The sequence below is a fragment of the Parasteatoda tepidariorum genome, chromosome 2, assembly GCF_982258835.1.
Source record: "Parasteatoda tepidariorum strain Cologne lab strain chromosome 2, Ptep-v5.0, whole genome shotgun sequence".
NCBI classification, from domain to species: Eukaryota; Metazoa; Arthropoda; class Arachnida; order Araneae; family Theridiidae; genus Parasteatoda; species Parasteatoda tepidariorum.
The window spans coordinates 44,526,391-44,542,278 of NC_141756.1; the positions used below are offsets into that span (position 1 = coordinate 44,526,391).

The following is a 15,888-nucleotide window of genomic DNA, read 5'->3' on the forward strand; positions in this document are numbered from 1 at the left end:
AATTATTTACTTTGAGATGAGACAAATACAAACGGATTTCTGTCTCTGTAAAACAAAGTACGTACACATTTGAGAGGGTAAAATGTTTCATTAAACATGCATGCCTTTGGCTAAATTGTAAAGACCCTTGAAAATCTTAGCAAACAGCTAGGAAGATATTTAATAATGTCATTCAAATATTTCAGTGGCACTTATACATCTTGTTACATCCGAATCTTTTGGGATTAGGACTTGTAAATGAGTTTCAATTAATGTCATATGGAGATATTTTTAAAGAACTCAAATGATTAGTAACAAACAATGATTTCTCATTTGTTGCTTTGAGAAGAACTTACTTTTGCAATTTAAGCTTTGTAAATATTTAAATAAAAGAAAAAAATTGCTCAGAGTTTTGTTAATGAGTACTTTAGATAATGTCTTATATTAGTTAATTACATTCTGCAAGTAAACTACCGAGAATAAGTCAGAACTTTAATACAAATTCCGTAAATGTTGAAAGAGAATTATTCCCCACGGCAATAAAGCGCAATGATCGTGATTTATTTGACCCAAGGTAAACTTTTAGATTTTCTGAATCCCTGTCGATTTTGGTATTCCATATATTTTCTCAAATATTAATTCAGTATCAAATCAGATGTTAATTAAAAATAAATTTCGCACTTAATAAAGCACTACTCAGTGTGATTTTATATTTCATAACCGGAATTAAACAGTCGATTTTGGTATTCCATATATTTTTCTCAAATATTAATTCAGTATTAAATCAGATGTTAATTTATTTTTATATTTACAATTTAATAAAGCAACACTCAGTGTGATTTTATATTTCATAACCGTAATTAAACAGTCGATTTTGGTATTCCATATATTTTTCTCAAATATTAATTCACCATCAAATCAGATGTTAATTTTTTTTATATTAACAATTTAATTAAGCACCACTCAGTGTGATTTTATATTTTATAACCGTAATTGAACAGCCGACCCAATTTTGGGTTCACGACTACTAATGCTGAACTCTGTAGCGTTATATACTTTTAAACCCTATGCAGAAGACAAGCGAACTCCTTGATCAAATAATACGAGAAATATGCTTCCGTGGAAGACTTTTCATGGAACTCACAGGATTTGCGTCGTATGGAGAGGAAAACCACGAAAATCTCACTGTTAGCGTGATGGTAAGTGGAATCTAAGCCAAGATCCCTCTACCACTGAGGATATTTTACTTTGGCCCTGTGGTTGTTGCGAGACGGGTGTGGAATTTGTATCGAACAATCATCTCTGGGATTCGAAACCAGTTAACCTAATTCGAAGGCTCTATCCTCTGAGCCACCACAGATCCGTTAAGTGCAATTAAAAAAGTTAATTATTTTTTGGCATTGCATTTCTTATTACATCGTGAAAATTCCAAAGCAAATTACGATATAAAGTCGCGGCACTCTGGGTGATGGTACTTTTGACCGAAAAATCAATTTTTACCGGAACATGTTGCGGAACGAATACTCAGATATAATGTGTAAATTTTTACACTAATAATTACTGTGAAATCACTGAACCCTTTTGAATAAATAAATGTTACTGCAGAAATTTTGGTATACTATTTTACAGTAAAATAAATATTCGGTAAAATGGATTTTATGGATAATGCCCCCAAAGTGTCAATACTTTATACTGTAATTTGGAATGGAATTTTTAACAGTGTGGAGTGAATATTTTTTTTTGGGGGGGGGGGCGGGTTTATACGGCTAAGCTTGTCGTGAAAACTTTTATCTTGGTTTTATTTAAATATGAATTAAATTTGATTTGGTCAAAATATTAACTTTTTCAGTTAAAAATACCGTTAAAATATATTTAGTATTTGGCTAAAAGTTAAAAATGCGTTACTCTATCTGAAAAAAACTCAAATTATGCACAATAATAATTGCTGCATACTTAGCAAAATGATGTCCGGAGCCATATTGTTATGCATCTTTATAACTTTGAGACAATTTCTTAGGAAAATGAATTGAAATCTCACAAAATAATATTTCCCACCCAGAACTACTTTTGCGGTGGTTATCGCTTTTGAAACATTCTGGCAGAAACAAAATTTCCCTCTTGCAAATAACTAAATTATAAAAATATATGGTATAAAGCCATTTTCGATGTCCGTAAAATCAAATTTTATCGTAAAATCCATTTTTCCCGTGAAGTATTTTACTGTAATTTTTAAAGTAATATTTATTTATATATATTGATTCAATGATTTTACGGTAATTATTACTATAAAAAGCACGGAATGTCAGATTTTTCTTCCGTAGCATGTTCCGGTGAAAATTTATTTTACGGTAAAAAATATCGCAACCTTAAGTGACAATACGTTTTACCGCAATTTCATCTGGATTTTTTTTTTACAGTGTATGATAAGATTAATTTTTAACTTTTCAATGTCTTGTTCATTCATGATTACATCTATGCAAAACTTTGCTTGCTATTTTTTGCATTAGTCAAAAGTTTTTATGTTATTATAAACTATCGCAAACTAATTTAAACTTTAATTTGAAATGGCTAACAGCTATTTTATTATTAGTGGCGCAAGTATCACATTATGGTTATTTTTTTCCTTAATAATAAGAATTAGCAGCTACATTTTTGAAGTTAATTTCTTGCAAATTAAGTGTTTTGCTTGGCGTATGGAACGGAATAAAATTAAATCATCAAAATTATTGAAGCGAAAAACACTATTACAAATTGTTCTTGAAATTAAATTTAAAGCGATTTAGGTTACAATATACTTTGAAAGTTGCAATTGTACTAAATTTTATTCCTACTGATGAGTGATCTAATAATAAGGAAACTAATACGAGAATATTTTGATGTTCTTTATGCATTTTCATGAAAGTGTCATCTACTTATATGCTAATTATTGAATTATGCATATTTTTACCTTATTTCAAGTAAATGCAAGCGAAAAAATAAGAAGTTCCTTACGTATTATTTTATTATTATTTTCACAACTTGTTAAAGTATTTTTCGAGAAAAATCTTGAATCAAGCTTGTTTTCGAAATTTAAAATAATGTGTGTTCCATCGGGTAAAATCTCCAAAAAAGTTTCCGTTTTATTTTTCAACAATCTAGAAAGGACAAATTTCAAATAAATATTGCAAATATATATTAAATTATTCATGAATTTTATTCATATTCTTCTTAAAGGAATGAAGCTTTTCGTATGAAAAATTAAAGTCACTTCTTCTCAGATAAATTTCGGCTATTTCAAAATTGAAATTAAAAATAAAATAAAATATTCATGGAATGTATGGAATATATTCCATGAACTCATGGAATATAAAAGTATATTAAATGAAGGAAAATTATTTTAAAAAATTAAAATATCGTTCATAAAACAGTATATTAAAATTACAAAGTAAGATACAGATTTTTGTAAAGTTTTTTTTAAATAATTTAATTTATTAATTATCAAACAACAGCTTTTGAAGCATAGATTATTAAAATAATCATAAGCACCGATTGATTAAATGACATTAAAAGCACTCTGAACTAATTTTGCTATCCAGTTTTTTACTCTCTTGACTTTCATAAATTTGGAAAAAACTTAATAAATATCTATAGTGTTTTTTTCATCAAACCTGAATGTTTTTTTTTTTCCGAAAAATAAATATTTCATAATCAAATTCAACTTTTTCACGGAAAGAATGAAACACATTATATTCGAATTAATTTATAAAATCATTTATAAAAGCATTGTTTTTTAAAACTTAATTTATTGATTTTATTTAGTATTAAATAATATAGTATTTGGTAAAGGCTTGTTCTATTGTTTTTTTTCTTGACTTAAAAAGAAAGTTATCTACCTCTAATAGTTATTTTTAAGCACAAAAATATAGTGGCAAGAAACAAAAGATCTATTACCTTAAATTTTGCATAATATACGTCAATTATTTAAATATATGAATCTAAAAATAAATTCCCTACGTATTCCCCTAACGAAAGGGAAAATGAGCAACTGAAATAGTAAGAGCGCATGCGCCAGTCAGAACAGCGAGATCATAGCTATCCATCCTGTTTCTCTTCCCAGTGCGTGAATCGGTCGAGGTACTGCAAAGAGCAGAAAGATCGCATCTTATTTTCCCTTATTATTCCAAGCTCCTAAATCAGTGAGTGAGTGAAAATCTTCCTCTCGCATCCTATCCCTGGATGCGGATGCTTTCTTAATGTGAGCGCTATCTCAGAATGCAAATCATTTTATTAGCATTATCTTCCGTTGAACTTCCGAAAAAATTGGTTACAATATTGATTAACACACCAGATAACAAGCATTTATAACTTCACAATTACTTCCTGAAAAATGTCAAAGTTTATCTGATGAAACTTTGGACTAATAAAAACGTAAATGATTTAATAGATTAAATCATTCTTTATTATTGGGAAGATGTTGGTTTTTAACCAATTTATACTGAAGATAAAACTGAAACTTTTCGAATTAAAATGACACAAACTTAAATAATAAGTGCAGTTCCGTAAACTCAAGTAGATTTCACACTTTTAAGTTATTTTTTCTTTATTCTTAATGAAATCAAATGTTAAGTTTTTCATTACGTTTCAGTTGAAAATTCGTGACACTTCGTCATCATAATTGAATTTTACTTTTTTTTTTAAATATTATAGTTCAAACAGAATTTATACACTAAAAGACATATAAAAATTGTAGTAGGCGACATTATGGAATATATGTGTGTGCATATTCTTAAATAACGAATACTTGACAGCTCAGTGGGTAAAAATTTAGTTCCTTTATTGTGAAATAATTCATACTTGAATTTAAAAGCTCATATTCATCATGATACCATTTAGATGTAGACCCAACTACACATTTGATTGGAGCTTAAACCGTTGGATAGTTTTCTGCTTACAGACACTGACTTTGGAGTGCATCTTAGTATCTTTACGTCATGTGGAACCAGAGTTAAGACAGTTGAGTTCACGAGTTGTATCCACTCGCTATGGCTCTTTGCGTGGATTCATGAGTACTTTATCTAATCGCCAACTTCAAAATGTGGAAGTCTTTTTGGGTGTTCCATACGCAGGTGCCCCGAAAGGTCCACTGCGGTTTATGCCACCAGTTACTTCCCCTCACTGGAAGAGTGTGAGGTTAGCTGACCAATACGGGCCAGTTTGTCCTCAAAAATTCCCTGACATTTCGAATGAAACAGAAGCTCTTCAAAGGATGCCTCTTGGAAGATATAAGTATTTGAAAAGACTGCTTCCACAATTAACAAATCAAAGTGAAGATTGTCTTTACCTCAATATATATGTTCCAGGGACAGGTATGTAAAACATTAATTTTTGTTAAACGTCAATTTAAGACTCTAAGCGATTTTTCGTGTATAATTTCGGTGAAGCATTTTAAAATTACTAGGGTTTAAATTTAGTGTACAAATGATAAATTTATCGAATTGGTTATGATATATTCAATATAAAAAAATGCTAGATGATGCAAAAAACGTCAACAAAATTTTAGTAATTAAGTTTTTTGTTAAATACACATCCTTAACAAAAAGCGCCTCATTCATTACATTAAATGGTTATTATTTTGTACTGCAAGAATCATGTTGGCAAGAAAAGAAATATTTTTACGTAAAATTTATGGATTTCATATATATGCAAGACAAAAGATATTTTTTGAATAAAAATGCAAATTAAATTACGCTTTTGAAAACAAAAAAATCCTACATTATACAATATTAATTACAATAAAAATCATACATAGTGAATATTTTTAGAAAAACGTAGTTATACAAAATAAAAAAATCAACAATAATAATTTTAGGATATTTAATTTTTTAAAACTAAAGCATAAAGTCTTTTTTAAAAACAAATACACTTTTATGGTCAGGGAGATATATATCTCCTTGACTATATTATTATAATTAATGACCTTATAATTAAATATTAAAGTGTGATTGACCATATGGAAAAAATTTGAATAATGACTGAGCAGTAAAAAAAAGAAAAAGAAATAAATTTTATTTATTATTTTTTCATGTTTTTTTATCATGTTATTTTCATGTTATATAAAGATAATTCTCATTTTCATAAATTGGCGTAAGAAAAATCCTTAACCTCTGATCAAGACTTTTAGCAGTGAATATAAGAAAATCAAATGCTATTGGTAAAGACATGACATGAGTTATTATATTTTGTGCTTGTTTGCGATTGATTTAAAGCCTTATAATATTTAATTTGTAATTGATTTAAAACCTCATAATATTTAATTTATAATTGATTTAAAACCTAAATTGTGTAATTGATTTAAAACCTAATACAAAATTAAAATACGTAAGGAAAATATTAACTACCATTCGGTAGCTTACATCTTACACTAAATTCTGGATATGATCTTAATTTCACTTTCTGTAAATGTGATTTTATTTTATTGACATATTGATATTTTCGTAACGTTATTCAAATGTCTAGTTTCCTTTTATGTTTTTTTCTTTTTTGGTAAAAACTGAAGAAACTATTCATAAAATTTTTTTATAAATTATATTAATATATTTTGCTATTTTTTTTAAAAGAAATTTCAAACATTCATGGATAACAGACCAGTTTAATCTAAGTACTGAAAACATTCACTTACTTTCAGTACCTTACATTTTACTAGAAAATAAAATTTAAACTTTAAGCACAATTTCAAATATTATATACTTTTATACATTTTGAAATTTTATGTAAATAAAATTGAAAATATGGTAAAGCTTTTAAGAAAATTGAAGAAACTTAAAATGCCAGAAAGTTCAAATGCAGTAAAACGATGAAATTAACCCTTGATTGCGAAAAAAATTAATATTGCTTCAATGAATGTTAAAATCTCTGTCTCCGATGAATACAGCACAATTGGTCAGATGAATGTAGCAGCAATTATTAATTTGCATATAATGAATTGAGGTTTAATGTTTACCTACATGGAGAAAAAAGTGAGGTAAGAATGTTGAACTTTAAGGTAACGATGTTTCATGATAAAAACCCTATTTCTTTTAATAAAACTATACACAATATTTAAATTATTAATATAACAGCGGTTTTCATTAATATGGTAACTGTTCTCTGAAAATTCTGGTTTTCAAATCTATAATTCTTATTACCACTTATGTAATAAAAAAACAAAACTGAAACGTTTATTAAGCCGAATAAACGTTTTTTTCTTGCCATGCTCTAAAATATCATGAAAATCTTAGCGAATTTTACCATATTTATCAGATTCTTACATACAATATAAATCAAAATTTTACTGTTAGTTTTACCAAAATTATTACTAAAGCGGTTCAATAAAAATTATCATTATTTTTGGTATCCCCATAGAGCAAGAAACACAGTAAATTTTACCATATTCTGGTAGTTATGACAATACATTTTTTTCTATGTCAATGAATTTTTTTTTATCTTCCCAATGAAGCTGAATCCCAATATTTTTTTATAAATAATAATAATATTTGTTTCCACATATATCTGTGTTCTATTTTCTAATTTAATCTCATTAGTTTCTGTAACTAGTGATCAAAGATTTTTAAATGCATTTACTCTTTTTAATAGAAATTTTCTCCTAATAGAGATGGTCACTATTGTGTTATTTTTCTTTATTTCTTGAATAAATCTAAACTTTGTTTTCAAATCCTTAACATGTAAGGCAAATATATATATATATATATATATATATATATATATATATATATATATATATATATATATATATATATATATATATATATATATATATATATATATATATATATATATATATATATATATATATATATATAACTAACTAACTCAGTGGCGCGACAGCCCATTAAGAGGGCCAAGGCCGACTGTGCCCATCTCAGTTTTCTTGACCTTGGGCTCTGGGGTGCAGGTGCATATGTTCCGGTCAGGTGGTCAGCCGAACGCGGAACCCCCAGTGTTAGTTCCCAAGCATGCTTGGTACTCATTTTATCGACCCACTGAAGGGATGAAAGGCTGAGTCGGCCTTGCCCGGCCCAAGGATCGAACCAAGGACCTGTGGCACGACAGCGCGAAGCGCTACCGCTCAGCCACCGGGCGTCATATATATATATATATATATATATATATATATATATATATATATTCTGTTTTTTCTTCATATTTTATTTTCTGTTCTTACTCGGTAATTTTACTTATTGTGTTCTATTTTTATTTGTTGTAATTTTTGTAAAAATTTTTGTATGCTCCTCACACTACTGTATTGATATATTTCGCTTTGGCCATATTGATACAATATTAGAAAGCACTCTTTTTTGAGGACATAATCGTGTGGGCTGATGAAAAGATTACATCTTATATTTTCCTGATTTTTTAAAAAAATTTTATCCCTTTTTTTTCCTGGTTATTTTTCCCCCAGTTGTTTGTTATTTTTTTATTATTATTTTTCTTTTTCCCCTTTTTTTCATATGCCTATAATTTTCTTTGTTTTATCTTATTTTCATTTTGACTTTAACTGTATATACATGTATATTGAGTTAAGAACACTAAAAATCTATATTCTTGAACAGAATGAAATATATGTGCATAACTGCAAGTTTTCTTCACCTCCTTTGCTTATTGATAAATTTCTATGAAACATATGATAGTCAATATTTTAAGTAAAGATATTATTAATTATTCAATTCATAATTTTGAGCTTTTTGTTTTTACATTAATAACCAATATTAGACTTTATTCGCAGCGTCACCTTGTATTAATCTCATTTGAACAGTTGCTTTTTTGAAAAAAATAGTGACTCCTAAATTCTATTACTTTTAAATACATTTCAACTTGTTATGCACTGGAGATATTTTATCTGTTCTTCGTGCCTTATTAAGCTTCTATTCTTTTGTTGTATCAATTTGTGAGATAATTTGTGAATAATTTCCTCTTATTTATCTGGAATAAATACCATAATTATTTTAATTATTAAATATTTTTTCCTCGAACTGTTTTTTTTTACTTTATTCATTTTCATCAGAAAAAACCTCTTTCAAAACAGGAAAAAAAACAAAATATGTTCTAATTAAATTTCCTGAGCAACAAATATGAAAAAGTTCAGGAATTCTTTTTCATCTGGTTTATGTTTAAAAGAACTCTGGTATTAGAAAGAATAGCAAAAATGAATGTTAAGTTTAATATATATATTAATAGGAACATTGAAAAATGAAAAACATTTTTTGAAGTAAAGACATATTAGTGATGCTGAAAAATATCTAGAGTATATAAACTAATTATTAAAACTCGCCTCACAGTACACAACTAAATATAAGAAACTCTTAACAACCGAAATCAACAAGCTTTAAAATAATCGAACCTTAACGTAAATAATTGTATTTGCTTTTTTAATTGAATTTAGAACACATGTTAATTGTTAAGAAGGAATATTTTTTGTAATGCAAAATCATTTGCGAAATATTTGTATTTCAAGATCTAATAAATACAAAAATTTCAAACAAGAGCTAACTATAAAAGTTTACATATTAATTAATGCATGGCTGTGTGAAAAAGTTTTTTCTTTTGCTGAATTAGTTCAAAAATGTACAGAGATATATGAGAAATGAAAAAGGCCTTTAATCGATTCACACTTTCCTAATCCTGAATGAATTCCAAAGCCTAAATAAATTGCTAGTAATTCGAATTATTTTTTTTAGATTGCTTCAACCCTTTTTTTCTTATTTTGTGGGTAAATAACTCAAAATTGTTAAAATAAATTATATTTATCTACATGAAGTATGGGGTGTGATTTTATTATTTACTTCAACGTTTGTAATTATTGTTGAAGATGTGATTTTTCTTTACTTCAGTTGCTTTAATTGCTTGCTTATAAAATTTATATTATAGCAAATCGTAAAATTTCAATTGGTATGTGTCGTAATTTAAAAAACGGACGTTAGAATGAGTGAGCAACTCTCTTGGATTTCGTCCCACATTTTACATTTTATTTGCGTTATTCAAATCTTTATTTATTTGTTTATAATAAAATTAAAACATTTAATTTTCCGTCGGACATACTGCACACAAGATTTTTTGTTGTATTCATTTTTATATTTACAATAACTATAGTTATTGACACAATGATTCCTCCTTGAACCTCAGGATTTCTGTACATGTTTGAAGTGAACAAAATGCTTAAAACCCAAAGAAAACTTGCTAGAAATCTATTGTCAAATTGTAGGTCTATCAAAATTAAAATTAGTTTGAAATTTGAATGTATTAGTTCAATTATCAAAAATATAACATTATAAAGTAATTTTGTATTACCATTACTACCATTATTACTATTAGTATTATTACTATCATAAACTTCTTTTATAAATAATTAGAAATATTAGTTTTATACTTGATATTTAGCACATAGGAAATATTAGAATTATATTTGGTTTTTTGACCTTTCATTTAATTCTTGTGCCCTTTAATTAATAAATATCAAATAGTTGGGATGGCTCTGAGCTGTAGTGAAAAGAAGAAGAATATGACATGAAAAAAAATTTAAAAAACTGCAAAATTCAATCAAAATAAACGTGACAAAAATCTTTAAAAATTGACAGGCCTAAATCATTAAATGTTATGCATGTCACTTTTGAAAGACGCTAGGTGAAAATGCGCTTATTTTAGAAGTTTAGTACGGAAATGAAGCTCTTAAAATTTTACTTTTAAGAATAAAAGTAAAGGAATTTTTTCTTTGTCAGAATAAAAAGATTATAAAAGTATCTTTACTTTTGATTATTCCATGGTAATACGTTTTTTACGTTTTTATGGTCTCATGCCAATCTTCTGAAAGCATTAGAAGTTTTGATAAGTGTTAAAAAGTTGTTACATTTTCTTAAAACTAACAAGGAAATGATTGGAACAAGCACATAAGTACAATAGCTGTCTATTTTATAATTCTTTTCAGTTTTAAATTTCGTTTGGTCATAAGAAATTACTAATTCAGTGTAAAGCGGTAAGGAAATGACTGAAACTAATATTTTCATTGCACATTAAGCTGCAAATATGAGTGCTCTGGATAGTCAGAAATTTACAGAAATTTCTATTACAATATTCAATCCTAAGAATATGAAAACAATTTCATAAAAAAATATGCAACAGTTATAAATATATATTTTAAACATATGGTGACTGATTTAGTGATTTTAATTTGAACAACAAAAATAAGCATTTGACTTCAATGCATTTGATTTAAATTTTATAACACCCAAAAATATTTTGAGAATCTAGGTACTTACCTAAAGGTGGGAAATTAGTTTAATAATTATGAGCAATGAAGAATATAATTTAATGTATTTAAAGATTTTAACTACTTAACCAGTAAACGAAAATAGGAACAATTATGGTCCTATTTCAATTAAGTATGAGTTCTCTACATAAAGTAAGAAACTACTAAATTAGCTAGCGAAAAATTTAAATATGTTTTATTTGACTCAAACCTTTATGCTTCATACATAATAGAATCAAGTATATTTACTGAAAAAAAATTATTTTTTGCATCTTTATTTTAACTAAAGTAAAAATTAACTGAAATACACAGAAAAAATAAAAAACATTATATGGGTAATATAAGAATCTAATTGGGGTTGAAACATTCTTAAGTGTGAGTTTACCAATTTGGGTTCACACTAAATTGGTTCATGACCAATGCCTGTTTTAACTATCGCTGTGTACCCATTTTGGAAAAAAAAGAGATAAAGCTTAAACTGGGTAACAAAAACTATTTGTGTTAAAAGATTTTTAGGCATAAGGTTACCCAATTCGAGTTTATACTAAATTAGATCTTGGCCCATGTCTGTTTTGGTTATCACTATGCACTCATTTTCAATATCTCAAAAACAGTTCTGGAAACACGATTTGGAAACAATTCTAGGCAGTGTTTAATGTCCAATTTGGATATCTTAATATCCAATCTGAATACCACTTAGAACCTATTTTGGAGTATACTTGATACACATTTTAACTATGTTGACACTTGCTTTGCACAGTTCTTAACATCTTTTTTTGACGCAGTAATTCTTAAATTGGATGTCTTTAAAAACATTTTTGGATGTGCTAATACAAGCCACGTACAATTTATGTAACCACATAAATATATTTCTTGGCACATTTGTATTTGTGATTTATTATAAATACTGATTAACTTGCAGTTTCATTTACTTATTGCTACTACTTAAGCATTGCATTGAAATTCTAATATTAAGATACAAGTACGTATAAATATTATACACGGTAAAAAAAATTACCAACTAGCACGATTTCTAACTAATATTAAATTAAATAATTGTCTCAGTAATGTTTGAAATTTTCTCTATCATATTTAGACTGCTTGATATATAGCTTATGAATAAAAATACTGAAGGAATATCCCAGTGTCTTACAAAATTGCTTAGGGATTTATCTCTTTCATTGAATGGTAAAATTAATTTAGAACATTTAATTTTGCCCTAATCCTTGATTAATCATCCTTGATCATTTAGATCTTCCTTCAGGATAAAACTTCAAAAGCTGTTGAAACAAAATACAATAGAAAACATCAAGTAGAAACTTTTCTTAAGGTACATTTATAGATTAAGGTTTTCCTTTAATAACAGAGATATACAGGAAGAAAGACTTGCATTGAAGAACAAAGCATATAGTGTCTAATTTAATTTTTATTGAATTTTTATTTGGTTTTAGTGGTTTAAGTAACCCAATAATTTCACCACATTTTTGCAAGTGTGTAACATAAAACTTTTCTTTCAGCAACACACTGCTTAGTAGCAAGAAAAAAGGAAATTGTATTTTGAAAGTCCAGTAAGTCACCTTAATCGAAATTACAGCTTTCACAGCTCTATTCGTTGCAAACATGGTGACGTGATACACATAGTAGAAACATGCACTCTCTTCAGTGCTGACCTCTATCAATCTTGGTGGGTCAGTCATTTGTGAAATTGTCTTCTCAATGCTTCTATATTCCTATCAAATTAATAATAATAGATTTGACATCTTGTTACTGTTGATCAGCTTGATAGATAAAGAAAAGTGGGAAATAATGGAAATAATTGAAATAACTACAATAGAAGATATTTATAACACAAAACTAAAATTTGATTTTGTCTAATATACTGTTAATCAGCTTGATAGATAAAGAAAAGTGGGAAATAATGGAAATAATTAAAATAATTACAATAGAAGATATTTATAACACAAAACTAAAATTTGATTTTGCCTAATAAAAGTCATTTCACATATCATTAATACTAATTCCAGCAAAACAAGCTTCAAAAATATGAATATTAACACTCTAAACTAATTTAAAAACCTAAAAACATGAGATTTAATTATTTATTCACATAAAGAAATGAGACTTTAAACATTAACTTACTATCTAGTTATCATTATAAAAATTCCAAATTTTCTGTATTTTAATTATTAATATTTTAGAATTATTTTAATAATCACAATTTTTTAATTTATCTATGAAATGAAGATCAAAAGAGTAAATAATTTTAAATTTAGTTTCCTTGTGAAATCCGTTTTTTCCCAATATAGAATAGTAAGAGTTTTTGAAATTTATAGTTGCAAATAACTACTAGGCTTTATGAAACAGAGAATTTTTATACGATTAGAAGTAAACAACTAAAGAGTTTTAAAAAATAATGTAAAATAAATTGTTAGTAGCGAGTTTTAAAAGAATGACTCCAACATTTGCAGTAAATGTTTAACTTTTTATTTTGTCCTTTTATCTGATTGTAGCAAAATAGGTAATTTAAATAGTATTTTTGTGGCTATTAAATATGTAAAACCAAAAGTTTTCTAAGTAATGCAAATGCACAGTGAAAACATTGCCTTTTAGCACTTTACATAGATTTTTTTTTCGACTTCGAAATTTACGAAAACAAAAGATTAATTTATTAATGAAGAAAATTGCAGCTCAAAAATAAAATAGGGAGGGGGGCATTGTAAGAGTTTTTACATCTACCCCTATTTTATCTATAATTTTTTTCTTTTCACAAAAAGGGTATTCCTTTTTCTGTTATGTATCGAAATTGAGTAAATTTTCAGCATAAAACAAGCCAGTAGCAAATCTGCTGAGAACATAGTTCCCTGTTTCAGTCGGAAAAAATAACTATAGCATCACACAAAGCCTGGCATCTATCATCCATTTGTACTTCAGCTATCTCTGTGAGCTGTGTAAATTCCCAGAGAAGATAAAGAAGTTAGTAAAGATAAATAAAATACAGAACTGGCTGAAATTGAGCCAAAAAAAATTTTATAAAGCATTTTTTTTATAAAGAGTTTTTTTTTTTTGCCTATAAATAGCTGACTTAAAAAGATAAATTAAATAATTGATTTAAAAATGCAAATAGTTTTGCACATTTTATTTTAGTTAATGAAGAAATTCCGTTAAGAAGAATTATTTAATATTATATATAAACATGCCTTTTTTCGATGGACGTCCAAAAATATACAAGTTAAAGCAATGTGGGAAATATATTCCCAATAGTCAGGTCAGAAGACCGAACCAAAGTTTAACCTCTTTTAATGTTAATTTTATATTTTGCGTATTTTATCATGTCTCGCGAACTTTTAAAACTTATTGAAAAAATTTTGCAGACAGTTACAAAATTCGCTTATTGAAAGAAAATTTTCAGTAAAACTATAACATTTATTAAATATTAACTATTTTTTAAGATTTTGTTTGAGAATATAGTTGAGAAACCTTTGAATTGTACGGTATGCAATAATTTGAAAATTGGTTTCTCAGGAGCTAATCGAACAATTTCGCTCAAATTTTGTATTTTTTCATGTAAAATTGCGTAATTTTAGAATGATGTAAAAATTTTATACTATACAAGCCAAAACTTTTTCGACTATTATAGATAAAATAATAAACATTTACTAAATGTTAATTTTTGCATTGAGTTATCAATCCGAATAGACGATTATCAGGACAAACGAATATTTTAATTGATTGGAATTTTTTTAATTCTATTAAATATGGCAATATACGCAAATAATTAAATTAGCAAGAATTGCTCCAAACTTTGGATGGCTCTCTTAACCAAACTACGAGGGCTACACTTTTCATATTGTGCTTCCTCCTTTATTTCAGGAATCAGAAATCTGATTCCGTCAAACTAACCTTGCAATTTTAATTAATAGTGTTAGTAAAATTTTCACTATACTTTCTTCGGCAATCAAGCACGTTTCATAATTTTAGTTCAATTTCCTTAATAACTCTTTGCTGAATTTTATCGAATTTTTTAATCGATTAAGTACTAATTTGATTTCTCATAAATACTCCTAATGTGCGCATTTTTTATTTTATTTTATATTTTTAAGAAGAATTCAAAAAATATATGTGAAGTGCTGTCGTTACGGAACATCTCGAATATGAATCCCGAACTTGGAAAAATATTTCAAATTCATATTATATTTATTGAAACATTTTCCAAACTTATATTAATATACACCCTTGTGCAAATTAATTGAAACAAACTTTTTCTTTCGTGATTTTTAAAGAAGATATTTTGGGGTTGTTTCGGTTACAATGGGGTTGGACCTTTGCAGCCTATTGACGGTATGATGCGTTCTGAGCAGTACATTACTATTCTGGGTAGAAAAGTTGTTCCAGAGTTGAAGAAACGATACCCTGATGGAACAGGGATTTTTCAACAGGATTTAGCTCCTTGCCACACGTCCAAAATTGTCAAGAAGTTCATGTCTGAGAATCAAATTGAGACATTGGAATGGCCAGGAAACTCTCGGGATATCAACCCAATTGAGAATCTCTGGGCCATAAGCAAGAATCGCCTATTAAATATGGACTGTACAACTATGGAGAAGCTAATCATGGCGTTAATTCATGTGTGG

General features: G+C 27.3%; 1 protein-coding gene across 1 annotated transcript in view; it reads left to right on the forward strand.

Moving 5' to 3' along the window:
• The first annotated feature begins 4,028 nt into the window (after positions 1-4,028).
• The window catches only part of LOC107451503 (neuroligin-4, X-linked), a 124,701-nt gene continuing 112,841 nt past the window's right edge, over positions 4,029-15,888 (forward strand). Inside the window, exon 1 of the mRNA XM_016067624.5 lies at positions 4,029-5,324. Within this exon, the coding sequence (XP_015923110.1) occupies positions 4,838-5,324 (487 nt within the window). The 5' untranslated portion in view covers positions 4,029-4,837. The remainder of the gene's footprint in view (positions 5,325-15,888) is intronic.